The sequence below is a fragment of the Mastomys coucha genome, unplaced genomic scaffold (genome assembly GCF_008632895.1).
Source record: "Mastomys coucha isolate ucsf_1 unplaced genomic scaffold, UCSF_Mcou_1 pScaffold21, whole genome shotgun sequence".
Lineage (NCBI taxonomy): Eukaryota > Metazoa > Chordata > Mammalia > Rodentia > Muridae > Mastomys > Mastomys coucha.
This window is the reverse complement of record NW_022196904.1, coordinates 17,011,531-17,027,663: the sequence shown is the minus strand read 5'-3', so window position 1 is coordinate 17,027,663 and position 16,133 is coordinate 17,011,531. Positions and strand designations below refer to the sequence as shown.

At 48.2% G+C, this 16,133-nt stretch overlaps 1 protein-coding gene across 1 annotated transcript; it reads left to right on the top strand.

The window, feature by feature from the left end:
- Positions 1-1,265: 1,265 nt before the first annotated feature.
- Positions 1,266-14,852, top strand: LOC116101776 (nectin-2-like). The gene is made up of 8 exons (XM_031385603.1): positions 1,266-1,449; positions 3,684-4,037; positions 4,932-5,228; positions 6,037-6,154; positions 8,909-9,057; positions 10,588-10,713; positions 13,083-13,117; positions 13,709-14,852. Exons 1-8 carry the CDS (start codon positions 1,362-1,364, stop codon positions 13,808-13,810), a joined length of 1,269 nt encoding a protein of 422 aa, XP_031241463.1. The 5' UTR covers positions 1,266-1,361; the 3' UTR covers positions 13,811-14,852.
- Positions 14,853-16,133: the final 1,281 nt, after the last annotated feature.

The window sequence follows — 16,133 nt, the reverse complement described above, 5'->3', positions numbered from 1 at the left end:
AAAAAAAAAAAAAAAAAAAAAAAAGTTAAGAAAAATGTAAAGGTTGGTATCAGCTTTGCCAGGAAATCTGACTTTTCCACCATTTTCTTTCACTTCAAGAAGCTAACAAGCTGTGTGTGTGTGTGTGTGTGTGTGTGTGTGTGTGTGCGTGTACATGCACTGGAGCCTGTGCACAGAAAGAAAGACATGGGAGCAGAGACTGTCAGAACAGTCTTTGTGTGGGAAAGGACTAGAGACACTGTATTCACAGGGCAGAAAGGGGGTGGGAGAAGGGAACGGAACTTTTTTTCTTTTTCGGGTGTGTGGGGGAGGTGGTTTAGTGACCTGCCAGTTGATGCCACAGCAATGGGGAGATCTGGGAGAAGGGGAACCCCACAGTCGTGACAGCATGGTCAAAGAAGGAACAGAGTGGTCACAGGCTCTCAGTGTGGAAATGCCACAGGACTTAAGAAAATCCAGAGATTTCCAGAAGGCCTGCCCCTCAAATTCCCATTCAGAAACTAACCGAGAGCAGGAATGGGGTAGGGGGAGCACACGCTGTCGTTCCTGCATTCTGAAGAGCTGGGAGGAAGATCAGGAGTTAAAGTAGCCTAGAACAGTCGTTCTCAACCTGTAGAGTTTCAACCCCTTCGGGGAAGCTTATCAGATATCTCACATGTCAGATGTTTACATTATGATTCGTAACCGTTGCAAAATTACAGTTATAAGTAGCAATGAAAATGATTTTATGGCTAGGGATCATCAAAGCACGAAAAACTGTATTAAAGAATCGCGCAGTGGGAAGGTTGAGAACCACTGACCTAGAATAGCCTGTCTGAGGCCAGCCTGTGCTTCATGAGACCCTATTTCTTTTTTAAAAGTTTCACTGCGTAACCCAGGCTAGGCTGGATTTGTCTACATGGACCAGGCTGACACAGAGCTCACAGAACTCACAGAGTGCTGTGATTAAAGGCATTTCAAGCCTAGCTCCCCACCCCACCCCCATTATTTTTTTGTTTTTTGTTTGTTTGTTTGGTTTTCGAGACAGGGTTTCTCTGTGTAGCCCTGGCTATCCTGGAACTCACTCTGTAGACCAGGCTGACCTCGAACTCAGAAATCCACCTGCCTCTGCCTCTCAAGTGCTGGGACTGAAGGCATTGTGCCACCACTGCCTGGCGAGTCGTACACTCAACCAGCCCTGCAGACTACTTTGGCTGTGTGCGCCTGCGCAGAGGGCAAGCTCTAAATGGACAGTCCCTAGACGTCACCAGCACAGCTGAGATTCCCGCAGTTAGTGCCAGCCCTTCGGAGACATAAGGCGCTTGGCCGCTACTAACTGGAATACGCGTGGACTACAAAAAGCTGGATCGGACCCGAACCACATGGCCCAACTCGCCGGCGCCTCCCGCTCCCCGGTGTGGCCGTTGTCCTGGCTGCTGCTGCTGTTCTCCTATGCGCTCCGGGAAGTGGGTGAGTAGCCCTGCGCCTCTGCTCCGCCGCCCGAGAGAGGCCCTCCCAGGCCACCTGATCCCTTCTTCCCGGCCCAAAGTCCTAGGTCTGAATTCCGGAGCAGAGATTTCAGAAAAATCGGGCATGGTGGCTCACACCGGCCACCCTAGTACGGGGAAGGATGAGGTAGGAGGGTTGCCATAAGTTCCAAAGTAGCCTAGGCTCGGGAATGAGACCCTGATTTGCCCCACTGAGCGCGCGCGCGCACCGCCCCCGGACCCCCACGCGCGCACGCGCCCGCCCAGAAAAATTTTTTTTATTGTAATATAAATGGCATACGCACACTGAGAGAAAGAATCTGGGTGACTCATGCCAGGAACCTTAACCCTGGCACCACACCCTCTCCAGCAAGTTCATCGTGACTAACTCTAAGTTGATTTATTAGTTCATTCATTTTTACTTTTGCAGCGTTGGAGACTGAAGCCAGTCCCTCACTGAGGGATTCTAGCGCAGGAGTCTACTCCTGAGCACGCAGGGAGCTGAGGATAGACTCTTGGTCCTCACACAACCTAATTAGGAGCTCTGCGCTAAGTCCCATTGTTTCAGTGGTGGACCAGCAGAGAGTCAGGCTGCGCAATCGGAGTGAGCTCAGAGTGAGGGGAACCACATGCTGACTTCATGGCTGCAACCAAAAACCAAAACCAAAACAAAACAGGGAGGTGGTGGCTCATGCCTTTAATCCCACTACAGGAGGCAGAGGCAGGTGGAGTCCTGTACAGGGATATCCTACGGTCACCATAGTGGGTCCTGGGTTCCCAGAACTTGACTCTAAAGTCATTATCAGACTCCTCAAGTATTCAGAAATGCCTGACACTGTATTCCCTAATGTTAAGGGCCTACTTTGTGTTGTGCTAAAGACAGAGTCTCACAGGGTCTAACAGAGTGACTATGAATGGCCCAGATTATTGTCTTGCGCCTGTGTGATCCCCTAGCAAATTCTTCTATGCCTCCATTTTTGCATTTGTAAGTAGTGCCCGAAGCCCAGTGTGATGGCGCATGCCTTTAGTCCCAGAATTTAGGAGGCAGAGGCAAGCAGATCTCTGAGTTCCAGACCAGCCTGGTGGATGTACTGAGACCCTGTTTATGATAATAATAATAATAATAATAATAATAATAATAATAATAATAAATACTATATGATTATAAGGCAAAATTATTATTGTACATTATAATAGATTTTGAAATATAAACATTTAATTATATTAATAATATTTAAATATAATATACCTATTTATATTATAATGTATAAATAAATATTTAAATATAGTGATAATACATTATTATTATTATTATTATATTAAGATAAGGGGGTGGAGAGAGCACTGGCTGCTCTTGTAGAGAACCTTGGTTTGGTTCTCAGCTCCCACATAGTGATTCACAGTCCTCTGTATCTCAAATTCAAGGGAATTTGATGCCTCCCTTTTGGCCTCTATGGGCACTGCACACATGGGGTGCACACACATGTAGAGAAAAATCTCTTATAAACATTACCTGTCAATAAAAAAACCAGTGACCAATGAGCTGGGGCAGGAAATAGGGGGTGGGACACTGGCAGGAAGAGAGGATTCTGGGAAATAGTAAGAGATAAAAGAGAGATGGAGGGAGGTGGGAGACAGATGTAAACCAGCAGTGAGACGCTGAGGAAGAAGCAGGCCAGCACTAAAGGAGATACAACTGACCACATGGTAGACAGAATAGTCTGAGTGGGTTAAATGAGTTACAAGCTACTCAGGGAATGAGCCAAAGCTTATGGCCTAGGCATTTTTGTTGTTGTTGGGTTGTTTTGTTTGTTTGTTTTTCGAGACAGGGTTTCTCTGTATAGCCCTGGCTGTCCTGGAACTCACTCTGTAGACCAGGCTGGCCTCGAACTCAGAAATCCACCTACCTCTGCCTCCCAAGTGCTGGGATTAAAGGCATGCACCACCACCGCCCAGCTTTGGCCTAGGCATTTAATAATAACTAATTAGTCTCAGTCATTATTGATGGGAAGGGGCTGGAAGAAAACACAGAGTGAGTTCCAGGACAGCCAGGGCTATACAGAGAAACACTGTCTCGAAAAAAACAAAAACAAAAACAAAAAATTATTTTTATACGTACATACATGGTAGCCAACACTAACACACATAAACTAAAAATAAATACATCTTTAAAATAAATTAATTTAAATGGATTGATTAACGCCTCTGGTTTCCCAGGTGGGGATATTGCTGTGCAGGTGATCTCCAACTCAACCAGCCTCTTGGGAGGCTCTACCGTCTTGCACTGTAGTCTGACTTCTAAAGAGAATGTGACAATCACTCAAATAACCTGGATGAAGAGGAATCCAGACGGATCCCACCCTCCTGTGGCTCTCTTCCACCCCAAGAAAGGGCCCAACATCGCTGAGCCTGACAGGGTGAAATTCTTGGCTGCCAAGCAGGACAAGGATCTGAGGAACGCATCTCTGGCCATCTCGAACGTGAGTGTAGAAGACGAAGGCACCTATGAATGTCAGATTGCCACATTCCCCAGAGGCAGTAGGAGCGCCAATGTCTGGCTGAAGGTGCTTGGTAAGTGTTGGGGTGAGGAGAAGGGACCCCAAGCCAGAGGAGCAGGGAGCTAGCCAAATCAAGAAGGCAAGATGCCCTTGGGAATGACATGTCCTCCATTTCTTCAGACCGGATGTGGGGAAGTCAGAAGATCTAGGCAGGATCTCATGTAGCTTCCAACTTGCTGTGTAGCTGAAGATGACCTCGTCCTCCTGAGCTTACAGACATTGCACCCCTGTTCCCTGGCTCCACCTTTTTGACATAAGGTCTCTCTAACCCTAGCTGACCTGGAACTCAATATGTAAACTAGGCTGGCCTCAAACTCACAGCGATCCTCCTGCTTCTGCCTTCTCTAGTTCCCTCCTAAAACCCATTCTGGCCACTTTACCTGTGTATTCTTATTCTCTCCCCCCTGACATATAGACTTAACCTGCATCTATCTGGCTCTTCACCAATAGAGTTCAGATTTTATTTAATATTGTTCATTATATTTTATTTATTTGTGTGTCTGTACATGAGGCAGTCAAAGGACAAAAGTAGAGGAATTGTCCTTCTACCATGTGAGTCCAGGGGATTGACCTCAGACTATCAAGCTTGGCGGCAAACATCTATATCCACTGAGTCATCTTGCCGGCCCAATGCTAGGATTTCAAATTGGCCATCTCATACCCTTAAACTGTCCCTCTAACACCAAGCACAGTAGCACATTCCACCACCAAGGAGCCTGACGCTAGAGGCTCATGAGCTCGAGGCCGGCCTGGTCTACAGAGTGAGTTCCAGGACAGCCAGGGCTCCACAGAGAACCCTGTCTCGAAAAACTAAAAAAAAAAAAAAAAAAAAAAAAAAAAGCTTTCTTCCTTCTGCTGCGTCTGCTGTTGAACGGCCTATGGAATGTGTCTTTAATGGTTCTTGCAGCTCGACCTAGCAACACTGCAGAGGCCCTGGAGCCCTCTCCCACTTTGACGTTGCAGGATGTGGCTAAATGCATCTCTGCTGATGGTCACCCTCCTGGACGAATCATTTGGTCCTCGAATGTGAATGGAAGCCACCGTGAAATGCAGGAACCGGGATCCCAGCCGGGCACCACCACAGTTACCAGCTACTACTCTATGGTGCCTTCTCGCCAGGCAGATGGCAAGAACATCACCTGCAGCGTGGAGCATGAAAGCTCCCGGGAGCCCGACCAGCTGCCATTGACCCTTTCCCTACCCTGTGAGTGTGTCTGCGCATGCGTAGAACCCCTAACCCCAGGCAACCTCCCTCTCTTCGCTAACTCACGGTCCATCATCCATACTTACTTCTTAGACTGGCTGTGGGGCACTGTCACTGTCTGCGCTACATACACCCGCCCTCCCCTTTACTTTTTCTACCCTCATTCTCTACGTACCCACTGTTTCCAGTACCCCATCTCTTATTGTCTATGCCGATTAGCCCATCTATATTCCACTGTCCTAACCATGGCAGGCTATGTGGACCCCACCCCACAGTTTGACACTGAATCCTGAGTCCTCCATAGTCCAAACTGCCCGGCGCTGTCTACACTGTCTTATCTCTGGGGTGCCTGTCGACAGTGTCAACACAATCTTGCTTTTCAGGGACTGAATTGAGATAAGATCTTTCACTTGAGCCCAGGCTGCTATCAAACTCCTGGTCCTCCTGCCTCTGCCTCCCACGTGCTGAGATCAATGCCTGGCTCCTATACAAGCTCGAGACATTCTGCTTACCTTCCTTCCCATCACAGCCTAGAGTGGGCTCTCTTGTCAGAGTCATGAATGTCCTCCTGTGTGTTTGGCATGTCCAAAGAGGCCTTTACTCACATGACACCCAAGACAAGCCAGGCTCTGTTGCAGGAAACTTCAGTTAAAGGAAAAACCTGAGAAGTCCCCGTTGTGTCCCCTGACTAAGGAAGCCCAGACCTAACCGTCATGGGTTGATCCCCAAAGCTGCCAAGTTGCCTCCAGCTCAGGAGAGGGCCCCTCAGGCACTGCCCAGAACTCAGCCTCATGTCCATCCACTCCAGATCCACCTGAAGTGTCAATCTCTGGCTATAACGACAACTGGCATGTTGGCCTCACTAACTTGGTCCTGACCTGTGATGCTCTTAGCAAACCAGCACCCTACAGCTATGACTGGAACACGTAAGTGATGGGGTCCTGGAACAGTGTCTGTGGGAGGGGAGCTGGGGTCAGGACCCAGAGGTCTGAGAGAGAAAGGTGAATACAGGAGCAATTAAAATAGAATTGGGGCCAGGCGGTGGTGGCGCACGCCTTTAATCCCAGCACTTGGGAGGCAGAGGCAGGTGGATTTCTGAGTTCGAGGCCAGCCTGGTCTACAGAGTGAGTTCCAGGACTGCCAGGGCAGTACACTGTACCTCCTTCCCCCAAATCAAAATCGGTCCTAGTAAAATTTTAATCTTGTGACTATGACTGGGGTTTTCAGGGTGTTTGGATTCCGGCCATGGCCACAACAGCTGCCCAGGGATTTTTTTTGTTCCCTCCACACCCCTCGGGAATACCCTTCTCTGTGCAGGTTAAAGGTCACAAAGAGCCGAGAGAATGGTTTAGTCCTTAGGTGAGTCACCCAGAATAGAAAGCAAATCAAAGATGTCTGCCTTCATCCAGATCCTTTTGATTCCTGCCTGCCTCCTCTGTACCTGAAGCCACCAGTCATTCCAGTGCACAGATAAGAAAGATACCTTAACGGACACAGAACTCACAGATCTGTCTGTGCCTGCTGTCAGAAGCTCCAAATACCTTTGGAGTGGAGGTTATATGGAAGGGAAAGGAAGATGGCTCAGTTGGGAAAGTGCTTCCTGTATGTACAAACACAAGAACTTGATCTCCAGCACCCTCATAGATAAAGACCTCATCCCGGAGCCCCTCACTGGGGGACTCTAGGCAGGGGCTCTACCACTGAGCCACGCCCCCCAGCCCCTCACTGGGGGATTCTAGGTAGGGGCTCTACCACTGAGCCACGCCCCCAGCCCCTCACTGGGGGATTCTAGGCAGGGGCTCTACCACTGAGCCACGCCCCCCAGCCCCTCACTGGGGGATTCTAGGCAGGGGCTCTACCACTGAGCCACGCCCCCAGCCCCTCACTGGGGGACTCTAGGCAGAGCCACGCCCCCCAGCCCCTCACTGGGAGATTCTAGGCAAGTTCTCTGGCACCTACCCAATGTATAAATAATTTAACATAATTTTTATTAGGCTTCTTTCTTTATTTCAAAAATACTTTGGATAAACCATTCTAGAACTTTCAAACATACCCGTTAGTGCGTGTACTCAAGCATAGCCACTCACCTCCTGAAAGCCTTTGGTTAGTCACACACACACACACCATACTCATGCCCGCACACACAGACACACATATGCGTGTGCACGCATGCACATGTGCATGCACACACATACATGCATGCACATGCACGTAGACACACACACCACCCCTCCCTATTTTTCTGGCCCCTGGCAGCTGTAATCTTGTCCCAGGGGCAGTTGGCACATCTTCTCTCCCACCTTATAAACCTATCAAGCTCATAGTTTCACAACCCTGTTTCCCTCCAACGTCTTGGTAGGGAAATTTCCAAATATGCGCAGTCATAGGAATTTTCTAAAAGAAAACACAAATCTAGGCCGAGAAGTTTCTGACTGATATTTCACTGCCCCTAATTTGGCATTTTAAAAAATTAATACATTTATTCCTTTATTTTGTGGGGAGCAGGCAGCCAATGCCACCGTGCACATGTGGAGGTCAGAAGGCAGGAATCCATTTTTCTCCTTCCACCCTGCGTATCCTGGGTAGGGATCGAACTCGGATCGTCAGGCTTGTTTGCAAGCACTTTCCACCTATTGAGTCATCTTACTGTCCCCATTTTTTGTTTTTATGAGACAGTTTCCTTACATAGACCTCAGCATGGCTGGCCTAGAACTTGTGCAATCCTGCCTCAGGTTCCCAGGTTCTGGTACCACAGGCACAGTCCATGAATTGACGACCCTGATGCCTCAGCCTCCTACTTGCTAGGATTCCTGGGGCCACCACTAGACCCTTCCCATAAGGTGATCATTTTCTATTTTAGCTGTGCAACCATGCGTGCCATGCTGGTTAGTGACCACACCACACCACATTATCAGTTTTTAGTGGAAGGAAATGACATCAACATTTGGCATCTAAGGTCTGGGAGCCTGACTTGTGGTAGAGCACCTCTGAGTTATTTCAGGGCCCAGAACTCCACACTTCTGCACCTGCTCCATCCCTGCTTGGATGCTTTCTTACGGCTTGCACCTATCCTCCAACCCAGCTTGGTGCATAAGATTGGCCAAAGTCTATGTTTCTGAGCTTTCTGCCCCGCCGAGCAAAAGATAAAGTTGTAAAAAATGTCTGAGAAAGATAAATGTCTGGGATAGATAAAGTGGGGGTGGGGAATAGGGAAGGAGGGTTGCGCCGCAGTAGAAATAGTGGGCTGGGATCCTGTCACCAAGGCTGTGCCTGAGAGCAGAAGCCTGGAGGCCAGGCTGAGCCCAGCACTGGAGGAAGGGCATTGTGGGTAGAGAGAATGGCATTTGCAAATGCTTTTCTGCCACCATCAGCCCCTGCTTCTGCCAAGGCCTAAGTGAGGTGTTGGTGCATGGAGCGGAAGGCCATGTTAATGTGCACAAGTAGAGGAAGGGGCCGCTCACATGGAGTCTGGGGCTTGCTCTGCCTGAGTGAGGTCCAACCCTGAGAGCCCTGGAAATGGATCTGGGTCCGTGTGCTTCTGGTGGCCGTGTGGGGGACAGCTGGAGGCAAGGACTTAAAACCAAAGCCAAGCCGGTAATGTGGCCAGTGCGGGTCAGTGTCCCTGCCACACCATTTGTCGCATCCCAGAGGCTGCCTGCTCACTATCCTGTCTTCTCCAGGACCATGGGCTTCCTTCCCACCTCCACTAAGCGCCTGGGCAATCGGCTTCTAATCTCTACCTTGGATGATCTCAATAACACCGTCTTTGTGTGCAAAGCCACCAATGCCCTAGGGTCTGGGCAGAGCCAACAGTCCATCCTTGTTACAGGTGAGCAGCCCTCAGACAAGGAGGGGAGGGGACAGGAGGGCAGCCCTTAGCAGTGGGATCTGGGTGGGCTGGCCAAAAATGACAGCAAGTCATAGGTCACAAACTTCAGCAGCCCATACTGGGGCAGGTATGGGAAACCTCTGACCAAGGAATATAATAAGGAGTTTTTTGTAAGTGTAAGTTTTCTCTCAGCCCCAAACTCCTAGAAATAAGGACTCCGAAACTCAAATGTATTTACAAATACCTAAGCTATATAGCTAGGCATGTTCCCCAACTGGCTTATAATTTAATAATCCTGTTAGTCTATTCTAATTTCTGCCACATAGCTGTTTACCTGGTCCTTAGTTACATACGACCGACCATCTTTCTCTGGGCCCCAATCCTCCCACACTTGGCTCTCTGCCTGCTGGATGTCCCACCTCCTATTTCCTGTGTCAGCTCATTGGCCATAAGCTTGTTTATTGATAGGGGATTCTCTCTACAGAGGGACTCAGAAATCTCTTTCCAAGGGTATTGGACATACTAAGCAAAGAAAGACTGAAAGGGGAGGGCAGGAGGCACAGAGATGGCTCAGTGGGTAAAGGGGCTTGCTGCCAAGCCCGATGATCTGAGTTCAGTCCCTGGCACCTTCAGCGGAAGGAGAGACCCAATTTGCACAAGTTGTCTTCCAACCTCCACTTACATGACAGGCACATGTGCATACATCTGCAAACACACGCACGTGGATAATTTAATTCTTTTTCTTTCTTTTTTAAAGATGTATTTATTATAAGTAAGTAAGTACACCATAGCCGTGTTTAGACACACCAGAAGAGGGTGTCAGATCTCATTATGGATGGTTGTGAGCCACCATGAGGTTGCTGGGAGTTGAACTCAGGACCTCTGGAAGAGCAGTCAGTGCTTTTACTCGCTGAGCCATCTCACCAGCCCCAGATAATTTAATTCTTACTTGGAAAAATATAAGTTGTTGAAAGTGCAGCTTCGAGTATGGTTGGATCTGGGTGCTAGTCCAGGAATTTTCTTTTACATCTTTTATGTCTGAAGCCAGGTGTAGAGGTGCACACCTCTCAACACCTCAGAAGGCTGATGCCGAAGGTTCAAGAGCCTGAATGGCCAGAGCCAAGGATGTGGTATTTGGTGTATTTGGTAGAGTGTATTTGGTAGAGTATTTGCTAGAGTATTTGGTGTATTTGGTAGAGTGCTTGCTTAACAGACATAAGGCTCTGGTTCAAACCCTAGCATGTTATCTACTGGGTGTTGTGGTACACGCCTGTAATCATAGTGCTTGGGAGACAGATGAGGGGGGTAGAAATGGGTTATCCTTAGCTACATAACAAGTTTGTGGTCAGCCTGGGCTACATCAGCCCGTATCTCAAAACAGAAAACTAAAACGGTCCCACTGTAATAACCATAAAATGTGGTCAGTACCTGGAGATGAGATTCCCCACAGGGAATTTGGGGTGTTATTTCAAAGATGCAGGGGTAACGTGAAAGCTAGGTAACTTTTCTCACCTGCTTCCCATTTTCTAGAGACACCTAAGAATGTGCAGCAAAATTCAAGCTTAAGCCGAGGCTTCATCGCCTCCATCATTACTGTCCTCAGTAGTGTACTACTCGTCATAGTAGTATGCACTATAGTCTGTAAACGCAAGCATGGTAAGTCTTTTCCTCCTTAGTAGATTCCTCTACCCTTTGCCAGAGCCACTGCAGAGGAGTCCCCACTCTGTGCAGCCTTGTCCCATGCATCCACAGGCATGCATGCATGGTACAGCCAGGGAGTCCTAGTGTTTTGAAGTACTAGAGATGGAGTGTTGGGCTTTGTATATTCTAGGCAGGGGCTCTACCACTGAGCCACGCCCCTAGCCCCTCATTGGGGGATTCTAGGCAGGGGCTCTACCACTGAGCCACGCCCCCAGCCCCTCACTGGGGGATTCTAGGAAGGGGCCCTACCACTGAGCCACGCCCCCAGCCCCTCACTGGAGGATTCTAGGTAGGGCTCTACCACTGAGCCATGCCCCCAGCCCCTCACTGGGGGATTCTAGGCAGGGGCTCTACCACTGAGCCACGCCCCCAGCCTCTCACTGGGGATTCTAGGCAGAGCTCTACCACTGAGCCACGCCTCGAGACCTTCACTTTCCGTAGGTCGTAGGTCACACTCGTCTGAACTAGCTCTGAATGCCATTGTAGTCTGCACAGGGGCCTACGCTGTGTGGAGGAAGGGATGTGTGTGTTAACTGTCCAACCTGCCTGCTGCAGCCACACAGGTACAGAATGACCGGCTGGTCATAGAAGACCATCCTTTGTGACTGTCTTTTTTCTTCAGACATAAAGTAAACCCACCCCCACCCTATCCCCAGTCACCTGAGTTCTGCCTCTTTCTCTACAGAATCCTCTCTGACTTCTCACAGAATAAGTCAAGAGCTACCTTTAGTCTCGTCCAGATCAGCCTTGCTCAGTCCCGGTGGTCACTGTGTAGGGACATGTGTGTCTCTTCCGGTGGGCTGTGAGCACAGAGGGTTTGGCAGGAACTGTCAGGGCCAAGGGTATTCTCAGCTTCATAGGTCAGCTTGGGCTACATGAGACCTTGCCTCAAAAATACCAAAACATGCCAGGCAATGGTGGTGCACGCCTTTAATCTCCACCCGTGTAGAGACAGAGATGGTCGGATCTCTGTGAGCTCAAGGTCTACAGAGTGAGTTCTAGGACAACCAAAATCTACCCAGCGAAATGAATGAATGAATGAATATATCAGGGTCCCAATAATTCCTGCAAGGTCACACCAGTGACCAACCTTCGCCCTGCAAGGCTCTGCCTCTCACAGTTGAACGGCATCCTGACAACTTGCATTGAATCTTGACCTCTAACACATGATCCCCAAGAGCCATATTCTGGGGCATGGTGATGCAGGCCTCTGTCATCCCAGCGCTTGGGAAGATTGTGAGGAGTTAAAAGCCAGCCTGGGCTACATGTCAGGCCTTTTCCTCCAAGATAAAGCTAAACTATAGCCCCCATGTTAGTGGTTCTATCCCTGGGGGAAGAGTGGCTTTGTCTCCATGGATTGACATTGACACAGGCCAGTGCAGATAACATGGTTAGTTAGCACAGCCCTTGTTGCATGGGAAGCCACATGCTGGGGATACACAAGCAATGATCATTATTGACTTCAGTAATGATTATCATTACTATTAAAGCTCCAGAAAGGTGAGGAGGAGGGAGTTTCTTGTTCTCTCTCAGCTGTATCCCCAGTCTCTTCAGTTCCTTTATCACAAAAGAGACATCTTCCATTTCCTGACTAGCCCCTGCTGGATAGTTGAGGGAACTCCAGCACACAGGGGTTAACTCACTAGCCCCAAAGTCACACCAGCCCCTAAAGGACAGAGATAGAATTCTGGCCCTTGAACAAATTATTTTGTTCTGGAGACAGGTTCTCACTCCTTAGCCCAGGCTGACCTGGAATCCAGTATGTAGACCAGGGTACTCTTGAACTCACAGAGCTCCACCTGCCTCTGCCTCCTGAATGCTGGGATTAAAGGTGCGCACCACCATGCCTGGCTTTATATTTTGTTTTGTTTTAACATGCATGGGTGCTTTGTCTGCATTAGTGTCTGTGCAGTACATGCATGCGGTGCCCACAGAAGCCAGAAGAGGGCGTCAGATCCCTTGGAGCTGGAGTTACAGGTGGTTATGAGACACCATGTGGGTGCTGGGAACTGATCCAGGTCCTCTGTAAAAATGCCAGTGCTCTTAACCACTGAGCTATCTTTTCCAAACCCCACCCCACCCTCATTTTTTTTTTTTTTTTTTTGAGACTGAATCTCACGAAGTCTAGGCTGGCCTCAAATTCTATATGTATCCAGAGATGACCTTAAAGCACTGGTCTACTTCTAAAGTGTGTGCACCACCTTGCCTGGGTCTTCCCTGTCCTGTGTCAATGCAAAGGCCAAAGAAGTCCAGATACCCTTAAACATCCTCTAGCCATGATTCCAGGGTCTCATCCCTCCTGATGAGTTCTCTTGTTTCTCCAGGTTGTCCTCTGCAGTCCAGGCCCATAGAGAATAACGTGAGTACAGAGGTACAAGGGAGGAGGACGAAGGGGTCTGAGTGGACCACAGACCTATTTCTGGAACTTTTTCAAGGGGGCGGGGCAGATAACTGCAGTGTGGCATCGGGATTTTCCAGGTCCCCAGCTTGTGCACCACTGGGAGGGAGTGGAAACTTTTGGAGATGGGACCTAGTGGGAGAAGGCTAGATTATTATTCTCAGTGTGTCTTTAGAGGGAATTTTGAGAGCATGCATCTGATTTTGAGATCAGGCTATCTTTTGAACTCACTGTCTAGCCAAGGTTGGCCTAGAACTCTTGGCCTATCTGCCTCTATCTTCCCAGTGACAGGATTACAGGTGTGTGCCATTGCATCCAGCTCTCTCAGTTTTTTTTGGAGGACTATGTAGCCTAGGCTAGATTCTGATGATCCTCCTGCCTCTGAGGCCAGAGTGCCAGGGTTCTGAGGTATGCCTACCTCCTAATCCCTGTCTACGGCCACTGCTTAGGGGCCAAGTGGGCCGGCTCCTGGAGCCTCTCACTTCACTGGGAAGACCGTTTACTTGAAAGAGGCCCTGACTGAAGTGTGATGTCTGTTGCCCCCCCATCCAGAACATCCAGTATTCATCTGTAAACGGCATCTCTATCCAGAACATGGAGACAAACAGAACTACGGAACTTGAAGACATAAACTGGAACCCTACTCATAAATGAAGAAGCCTCCAGAGAGAATAGCTACCCAGTGTGATGAACATAGCAAGTTTGAGGGGGTCTCCCAGGACACTGCTGAATTCCACGTTGCCAAAGGGACTCATGGAGCCCAGTGTGTTGGCTCACACCTGACGTCTTGGCAAGCTGGAGGACATAAAGCAAGATTGAGTCTAGCTTGGGCTGTAGAGCGAAGCCCTGCTTAGACACGGACAAGCTAACGGGCTTTGAGATGGTCAGAAACTGAAGTCTTTCTTTGGGTAAGGTAAATCCTCTACCTCATGTATGTGCTAGACTTGAAAGACTCCCACCCCTGAAATTCAACTACAGACTCTCTTTATACGTTGACTCAGTTGGGACCATCCCCTTTCTCCTCTGTGGACAAGGTCTTAGTATGTAGCCAAGCTGAGGCTCCAACTCACGGAGATCTGTCTGCCTCTACCTCCGCAGTGCTGGAGTTAAAGGTGTGTGCCACTGCACTTTTCTAGGTCTTCTTTTTGATGAAGTGAAGTATATATTTATAAAATTTATATATTTATAATATATATATATATATATGTTTTAGACTATTTCTTAGAACCCAAGCTAACCTCTTACTATGTAGCCAAGAATGATTGTAAACTAATTTATTTTAATTTATTTGTCTTCAAGTTTAACCTAGCCCAACCCCTGCTCCCTTCTGTCTTCTCTCAATCCATTTCGTCGTCTTTTTCTTCCCAGACACTATTCTGATTTATGTCTTCATTACAAACATTTTATTGAACTACATAAAAATGTGTAAACCACATATAACAAAATTGTATTTGTCAAAATTGTAGTTGTCTTTCTGATGTTGACTTGATTTCTTTGATACCATTCTCTCCGGTTGTATCCAGTTTCCTGTAAACGATGCGACTTTTTTTTCCTTGGTGGATGAAAAACCCCAATTGTGTGTGTGTACACTTACTTTACCCATTCCTCTGTGGGTAGCCAGCTGGCTTGGTTCCGTATCTGAGCTATGGTGCACATAATTGTCTCCGTGATGGATTTAGTAAACTCCCAGGAATGCCATAGCCAGGTCCTGTGGTCTGTAATGTCTGAATCAGGGGGACAAGAGACTGAGGAGCATATTTTACATATCAAAACAGGCCTGGCCTCCAGGTTCTCCCAGTATCCCTCAGTCTCTACTTGGCCTACCCTCTTATCCTCCTCCACTTCCCCTTCCCCCTTCCCAACACTGAACTTCCCCAGAAGTATATCTCTCTTTCTATAATCCATACATTTTGGTTCCCCCCCCTCCCTTCCCTTTTCTTTTATTTCTTCCTCCCCTCCCCATGGTGACTTCCCTGGTCTCAGTCCTTGGAGCCAATGAACTGACCCAAGAGCAGCTTCGCAACAAACCTGCATTTAATAAAATCTAATCTGGAATTGGCTCATTTCACCGGCGGAGAAATGACTTATGTATATTCAGGTTTTTAGAGAGAGTATACCCATAGTGTAGGGATGAGTACACAACCGCACCAGCAGTCGGACCATGGAAGGGTTCCCTTTTTCAGCAAGGGTGTTTGTTGTTTTCTCGATGACTGCCATTCTGACTGGAATGGGAATGGGGTGGAATCTCAGCGTGTGTGTGTGTGTGTGTGTGTGTGTGTGTGTGTGTGTGTGTATCCCCGTCCATCCATCCATCCATCCGTGAGCTCATGTGGGTGCAGTGCCTACAGAGGCCACAAGGCACCAAATCTGGAGCCAGGCTTACATGCACATGTGAGCAGCCACACACAGGTGCTAAGAACCCAATTCAGGTCCTCTGCCAGAACAGCACACGCTCCTAACCACTGAGCTTCTCTACAGCCCCTCAGTAGCTTTTAACTTTTTTAAATTGCTAATTAGTTTTTTGCCTTCTGTTTTTGTTTTTGTTTGAGACAGGTTTCTCGGTGTATCCCTGATTGTCCTAGAACTCTCTCTGTAGAACAGGCTGGCCTCAAACTCCTCATAAGTTTGGGGTTTTGTTTTTTTAATGTTTTTTTAAAGATTTATTTATTATTATACCTAAGTACACTGTAGCTGTTTTCAGACACACCAGAAGAGGGCAACCATTGCAGATGGTTGTGAGCTACCGTGTGGTTGCTGGGATTTGAACTCAGGACCTTTGGAAGAGCAGCCGGTGCTCTTAACCGCTGAGCCATCTCTCCAGCCCTTGGGGTTTTGTTGTTGTTGTTGTTTTGTTTTGTTTTTGTTTTTTGTTTTTGTTTTTGTTTTGTTTAAGATTTATTTCTGTCATGTGTGTGAGTACACTGTCACTCTCTCACCAGAAGAGGGCATTGGATCCCATTACAGACGGTTGTGAGCC